Genomic DNA, 8,012 nt, shown 5'->3' with positions numbered 1-8,012 from the left:
CATGATTTAAAATGTCGTCAGGGTTCGTCAGCACTAAATGACATATAAATTCGCTTATATAGCTCGTTATATGGCTCGTTATATAGCTTATACATATATAGTTATATAGCTCCACCGGCTGCTGCTGTCTTGATTCATGTCTGTCTTGAGCACATTTGTCCATTCTGCGCTATAAGCTACACTATTTTACATCTTCCGCTGTCAATCATTTGGATCCGTCTACTACAATAACCATTTTTGTTTGAATTAATATAATGTTTTCTATGACGGATTCAATTTTTTTTTTATGAAACTTCCCAACTCCCGTGTGAAACATAGCTTCGTGAAACTTCACAAATGCTTTAGAAATATATGATGTAATTATTAAAGAGGTTGAACCGAGCTATTGACGATAGGTTACCTTGTTTTTTCAGCAACTACATTTTTTTACAATATCGATATTTCTCGGATATTTCTTTCCGGTGTAGTGGAAACTATTTAATTGTCGCAAAAAAATATAAAAAGTGGGACCAATCTTCAGTTGTCGACAAAACGGATTTTTCGATAGAAAATATAACGTATCCGGAAATGACCGGAGAATGGTATCCATTTCGCTGAATAACGTCGTTGACTCTATAAGTGTATTGTCCTACATTCTGATGAAAAGACTATATGCGTCACGCGACCAAAATAGGCGGATCCTTTGAGTAGCTGAACCATCTGGTTGTCTGCGGATGTTGACCCGATATCAGACGCTCTGGGTAGAAACGAAACAGGACGCTAAATGTCGAAGAAAAAGAGCCATCAGGTATTAAGCGATGACAGATCGAGATACATCATGCCGTTCACTGCTACTTCGTGGGCTATGTTCATCACTGACGAACTTTACTTGGACTTTCGACGTCTCAGTGACCAACAAAATAACAAATATGTATTCATGTAATGAAGACTAAACGAAATTTTATGCACAGTATAGGTATATATTGATAGATTTTTGCAATATATTTTATCCAGCGATAAATATCGCGTTGCATTGATGCAGAAAAACGAGACAATACTATATAATGACCAGATGAAACCGGCTGCACGGAAGTATAGGTTGCATAGTCACGCAGTTCCGCTTCGTGATTTTGTCCTTCTCATATATTCTCAATAGCCGAGCCAATGTAAGTTTTAATGTTACAAATCTAAATATTCTATTGCTGACCTAGTTCCTGATGACACAAAAAACTGGTCGCAGGATTCAAAAATGTAATAGAACTGCACGGCTTCCTTGCGTTTTATTCAGAAGTAAAGTGGCGAAAAAATAAAAAAAAAACACCAGCGAAGAAAGAAATACATGTATTATGGGGTTTGAAGACGACTTGTTGCTTAATATTCAACCCACGTTAGATTCTGTTGCCATCCGACGAGACGTTAAAGAAAAAAAACGAGTCCGAATGGCTAGCGCAAATAAAAAATACGGATAGAATCATCAAGGTTTAAATGTCCTCGTGAATTTTCCGGAAAAAAATGTATACCATGCAGCTACAACTGTAAGGCGCGCCTGATGCTGCTAACTTTGTTCCTGAATTTGTAAGCGGATGTAAAGTGATTCCGTTCAGGGATAGACAAAACAAAATTCGACGACATAATTGATGCGAATTGTGAAGTTCTTGCGATGCGAAGTGCAAGGTGGATCCTGGGAACATGGGGGCGTTTCGTTGCGTTTTTTAGCATTACCTCCATCGTGCATAAACTACTTTCTTGTTTCATTTTTGCATCCGCTCCAAATTTGAGGAAATGAAAAGAATAAACAAGCGGGCGTCTATATTACTAGCCAGAAAAACACGACGGTGATTCCTTATGCTGTATGCATCATTAATAATGTCGATTGGGACCATGTTTTTTCCACATTACGTAACTTTGGAACCATGCCCCAAAAACATATATAGTCTTAATGTCTAGCTCAGGGATTTATTTTATTAGGATAGGATTTATGTAAATTTCGGTAAATTTATTATTATTAGAACATTTATGTAGGTATATATCTAAAGGCGTATCAAATTCTTCTGTCCTATTATATTAGCACAGTAAAAGACTACATACGATTGATACGAGTGTACCAACTGATCAACCCCAGCAGGCACAATTTCCGTTTCCTTGTTATATTTAGCCGCGCTTATAGCCCATTCATACACTGCCTGGTGTGTGCTCAAGCATTGGATCGATTGTAAATCTTAAAACAAACAAAGTGGATCGTGCAAAGGTTTTGATGTTGACATCCCGATCACATTCAATGATTTATCTTGTGTGCTACTTCTTGTACAGTTGTTTTTTCTGATTTAGTTTTCATAGAATTTTGTTCGAGTTGTCAGTTTTCAACCTTTAGTCTTTTCAAAGGCCGTCCTACTGAAAAAGACCAATAATTTCCCTTTGTCTTCTCCAATCACAGACCTTTAGAGATATCGCTATTCATTTAAAAATTCAGATTGATAAGCCGGTGCACCATATGTGCACCAAATGAAATCGTATTAGCCTAAATCTTATCATCTTAGCCTTAATTTGTTCAATCAAATGCAGAGACAAGAATAAAAAATCAAATGAAAATAATCCTTATTCAGTTATTTAATGATCCCTCTTTGGTTTTTGCCAATGTACGACCGTCATCAAATTTTTTGAAATTTTAGATTTGTTTTAGCGAATATCTATACATAGCGCCTGTAACATTAGGCATTTCGCGACCTATTCTTAAGAAAACAGTGACGTCACTCGATTCAAAAGTTACCACTTCTGACAGCAGTGTTGTGCATCGGCACAGGTGATGAAAGAAATCGCGATATGGCAACGGTGGCGGGGGAGGAGAAGAAAACGAGCGGCCAGTCGATCCAGATATTTCAACGAGGCCGGAACATTCCGGCGAATCGAGAGTTTTTTTTGTGCTTAATTTTGAGTTTAATCGAATCGACTGTAAGGTGCGCGTGTTCCCTTGTACCGTGATTCCGTGTCGAGAATACATATTCTTCGCTGTCTACGGTGTTCGTGATTGATTTTCCTCAGCGGACAGCGGTCCGTCACATTGGTGCCGAAACCCGGGATCGAACTTCACGTACCTGTACGTCTTCCTAACGTGGCAAAATTTTCATCGTGGGTAAGTCAACGAATTTTTTATATTGGGTGTGAACGCACGCTGAGCGAGCAAAAATATCGTCGATACCGAAATTCACGTCACGACCACGAGGCCCCTTTTCGAACCCTACCCCCTCTCTTTATCTATTTCGTCGCGCGAAAAAAAAAAAAAAAATTCGAACCCCACCTCTTCCCACCGATCCTTTCTTTATCCTTACCCCCCCTCCCCTCCCCGTTGTAATAGTCTACGGCCAATTCATTTAAGTTTTCTTTTATGCTAAGTCATATACTTTCCCTTTTATTTTTTAATACAAAGGGACATTTTGTGGGGCTCTAACATACAAAATAATAGCATCCCGGAAGGGTCGTCTTCTCTCATCTTTTTACCCTATCTGGGCTGATTAGTTTTCCCCAATGTTTTATTAATTTATGGGAGATGAAGCTGTTCGTCATCAAATGGGGGGATCTAATCGCGGCATAGCAACAGGACATGGATTGCTCTTCTTTCAATGACGTTCTATCTCCATTATAACGACTACCTTATTTGAAATCCCGTTTCTATAGTAAAATGAGGGCATCGAAAGAACTTTCGAGGAGACGAGAAAGAATATGGCCGTGCGATCGCGAACGTTTTCGGGAAAGGTATATAAGCAAGTCAACCGTGGGTTTAAATACTTTGTATTGGTAGACGCATATGTGCTTAATGCGAATGTTTATTTTTTCGGCAATGTTTAGAAAACATTGAAGGGTGGTTTTCGGTGGCCCGTTATTTTACTTATATTACGTTATTCTGCTTCAAACAAAATAAACGGGGCTGCCACCTCTGACCTTTTTACAAACACGCTGGCCTCGTATCTGTAATAACTGCACATTGTTTTTATATTATTTTAATAATTGCAAAATGTCATCCCCGTTAAGTTATGTTACTGGAAATTATTCGCTTGTTTACCTAAAAATTAAAAGATTATGTTTTAACCTACCCAGGTCGAACCTACGAACACGAACAATCCACTTTCGAACACAACCAGCACTCGTCTCGACTTTCGAACAATTCTATTCCGAAACGGTGTACAGGTATACTGTTCACGAAATCTGTTAGCCTTATATTTTGATAATTAATAATTCCTTTTTACCTCCAGATCGAACATATGAAAACGAACATACGGCCCTCGAACACACATACTCGTTTCGAATAATTCTCGTCCGAAAGGGTATCTATACTGACCCAAACAAATTGCTTCTACGTTTCGATAATTAACAATTGTTTTTATCATCCCAGATCGAACATACGAACACGAACGTACGGCAACGAACACAGTCCCTCGTTTCGAACACGCCTTGCTCGAAAGTCTCTGAAAAATTTAACTCACGGTCCGTGTGACGTACGTCCACAATCTTCCGACGCCATGGCCGACCTGGAATTAATGAATGCCCCGGATTTGTTCCGGCTTCGAACCACTACAAAACGCCAGCACACGAACCTCGTTACGCGAGTGTACAGCATGATTAACAGACGGGCATCGCAAGCTGTATTCGCGGTGTTGTCAACGGATCTTGAGGCTGCGCTAGAGCGTATCACGGCGATTAACGAGCGGTACGTCGTCGCGGGAGAACTGGATGATCAAGAAAGAGCGGCAGCAGAGGACTACATCCAAAGCGTTGCTGCGGTAAATAGGCAAGCACGGCTTGCTATTGGAGGGTATTTACAACCCGGCGCTAACCCGCGCTTTGAAAGATGGGTCGTTGAAGACTCGAATGTTGATCAAGCTCTGCAGCAGGATCCCCCGACTGAATCCAATGGAACAGAAGAAGATCAGGATAGCGGTCCAGAGCATAATGAAATAAACCAACGACCTGTTCGCAGGACTCCGCCGGACGATCCTCCCATCAACCCATTAAATTTGGGCTCGGCGGGTGGCATCAATGACCAAGTCGAGCCTAACGAAGCCAATCAAGCGAAACGGCGAAGAATTGAACTTGAATTCGAACTCGAAAGGAAAAAGGTCGAACGTTCCCGCAAGATGGATGATCTTTTACGTCAATGCGAGAGAGAAGAAGAAGATATTAAAATGGCAATCGAGCGCGAAAAGCTCTTGGCTGGTGCGCTCGATGGATCGATTCAAGGAAACCCATTCCTTTCCTCCACACCGAAGCGCAATATGGATACCATCGTAGAAACAACCGAAAGATCGGCAACATTCGCTCCGCCAAGTCGTTGGCCAAAGATTATTGTCGAAAAATTCAACGGGGATCCGCGAAAATGGCAAAGATTCGCGCACGGTATTCAAGCCACCGTTCGCGACGCAAACATCCCTGACTCCTACAAGCTTCTGGGCCTTCAAGACAACATTACGGAAGATATTCGGAAAAGGATGGGCCACATCTTCAACGGATCATATGCATTTGAGTCGGCTTGGAATGAATTGGAAGTTAAATATGGAAATCCAGGTCTTATAATGCAGGCGCATAACCAGCACCTTCTCCAAGTCCAGCCTTTCAAAACCGGAGACTTTAATTCGCTCTTCACTTTAGCGGCAGATGTCCGTGATGCCGTATCAAGCGTTTCCGTTGAGCACTCCAAGGAATTTACGTTTTCAACCGTCATCTCCTCGCTCGCCTCAAAGCTTCCAATTCAGCTTCAAATCGACTGGGGAAAATATGCATATTCCCTTCGTCCGAATCTACCATCGCTACGAGATTTCGACAAGTGGATTGATATCGCTGTCGGAGCAGAAGAGTATCGTGGAATTCGACTTTCCGTGGCCGGAGATGTCGTTAATAAACCCGCCCATAATACTCACCCTCGGCAGCAAGGCGGCTATGGTCAACCTGGTAGCAGTAATTATCGTGGACCTACTGTGTTGACGAACGGAATTCAAGAAAAAGTAGCAGCTCCGCAGTGCCCTGCCTGCAGTGCCAATCCTGGTCATCGCCTCGAGTATTGCAACGTTTTCAAGAAAATGTTGGTCAACAAACGAGCAGCTCTCTGCGCCGACAACAATTTTTGTTTCAAATGCTTGACACAAGGCCACTACGGAAGAAATTGCTCCCGCACTGACGTGAAGTGTAAGGACTGCGGAAAGGCCCACAACACTCTCTTACACGGAGCCGATCGCCAATTTCCGTCTGCAAAAACTCAAGGTAACGAATCTCTAACTGTTTTAACGATTCGTGCACCTAACCCAAACCACATACGTCCCGTATTGCTAGCCATCCTACCCGTCACTGTAAAAGGTAATGAGTCCGTCGCCAAAACATTTGTGGTATTAGATCCGGGGAGCGAGGCCACGCTCATTACGAACGCTCTTGCAAAAACTTTAAATTTGACTGGGCCCACCTTTCGTATTCGCTTCGGTAACTTCAATGATTCAATCACCATCGACTCTAAGGTCGTTTCGTTCCGCATTGCATCTATGAACTACGAAACTCCCATCAGTGAAGCTTTTCTCGTTCCAAAAATCAGTTTATCACCTAGAAAAATCGATTGGCCAAAACTGAAGAAATACTGGGCTCATCTCGCAGACTTGAATTTGCCAGCAATAGACTCTTCTCAAGTTGGTGTATTGATTGGAGCGGACCAACTTTCGGCCCATATTCAAAAAGAGATTAGGGAATCAATTGAAGATGACGGCCCTACAGCGATTCTGACTCAATTTGGATGGTCGGTGGTGGGAAAAATTCCCAATTTTCTTGTGGCCGGGCCAAGCAAGAAAGTAAATGTCAACATTCACTCAGTTTCCCATGATGAGGCGCTATGTAATCTCGTAGAACAATTTCACTCTACCGAGTCTTTCGGTACGGATGTTTATGCTCCCACGATCACCTCGGCCGAAGATGCTCAAGTAATTGCCGTGCTCGAATCATCAGTAATTTTCATCGGGTGCGGTTGGCAGGTGGATCTCCCTCTACGCTCAAAAGGCTTTGTCTTCCCTAATAATAGAAAACAGGCTGTGTCTAGGTATTATGGGATGGAACGACGTCTCTCGCTGCCGGAAAACCAACATTATGCGGACAAATACAATCTAATCGTAAAAAAGCTTATTGATTCCGGCACCGCTGTAAAGGTAGACTCGTCTGCAATCAACAAGCCGGAAGGAATGATATGGTATTTGCCGCATCACTTCGTTGAAAATCCGAACAAACCAGGGAAAATCAGAGTGGTTATGGATTGTGCTGCAAGTTTTTGTCAAGTCTCGCTCAACAACCAACTTCTCCGTGGGCCGCCGTTGCTCCCAAAGCTAATAGGAGTGCTGCTACGGTCGAGGGAATGTCTTTTTGCGCTTTCTGCGGATATAGCGGCCTTTTATCATCGCGTCGGAATTCCAGAAAAACATCAGTCTCTCCAACGATTTGTCTTCCGCGAATTCGGAAGCAATAAACCGCTGAAGACATACCAAATGACGACCTTGGTATTTGGGGCAGTCCATGCATCAACCGCGGCCATTTGGGTCTTGCAGCATGCGGTAAATCAAAACAGAAAATATCCCGAAGTTGCATCGCGAATAAAGCAAAATTTTTACGCTGATAATTTGAGTGACTCGTTCGACACCGAAAGGGAAGCCATAAAATTCGCAAAGGACGTCACAGAATCGCTGGCGATCGGTGGTTTTAAATTAACGGGCTTTGCGTCCTCATCTAAACGGGTCCTAGAAACAATTGCAGCGGAAGACCGGGCCGGATCGATCCTTGACTTAAATTATGGCGCCTTACCGACAGAATACATTTTGGGGCTCGCATGGGACTGCAACAGCGACTGTTACAAATTGAGAGTTAAAGAGCTGCCTCCAATCACGACGAAACGGGAGTTGTTGTCGGCGATGTCAAAAGAATTTGACCCATTAGGAATTTGCCTTCCGGTCATTACGTATGCAAAACTACTCTTTTATAAATACACCCAGTTCCTCTTACACCTTCCGACAGCGTAG

General features: G+C 42.6%; 1 protein-coding gene across 1 annotated transcript; it reads left to right on the top strand.

Moving 5' to 3' along the window:
- Positions 1–4,081: 4,081 nt before the first annotated feature.
- LOC124329420 lies at positions 4,082–8,012 on the top strand. Its single transcript, XM_046788483.1, has 3 exons — positions 4,082–4,161; positions 4,227–4,298; positions 4,367–8,012. The coding sequence occupies exon 3, from the start codon at positions 4,494–4,496 to the stop codon at positions 8,010–8,012; it is 3,519 nt and encodes a 1,172-aa protein (XP_046644439.1). The 5' UTR covers positions 4,082–4,161; positions 4,227–4,298; positions 4,367–4,493.

Source organism: Daphnia pulicaria, chromosome 3 (assembly GCF_021234035.1).
Source record: "Daphnia pulicaria isolate SC F1-1A chromosome 3, SC_F0-13Bv2, whole genome shotgun sequence".
Lineage (NCBI taxonomy): Eukaryota > Metazoa > Arthropoda > Branchiopoda > Diplostraca > Daphniidae > Daphnia > Daphnia pulicaria.
Note: the sequence above shows the minus strand (reverse complement) of the source record. Positions and strands in the feature narration are given on the sequence as shown.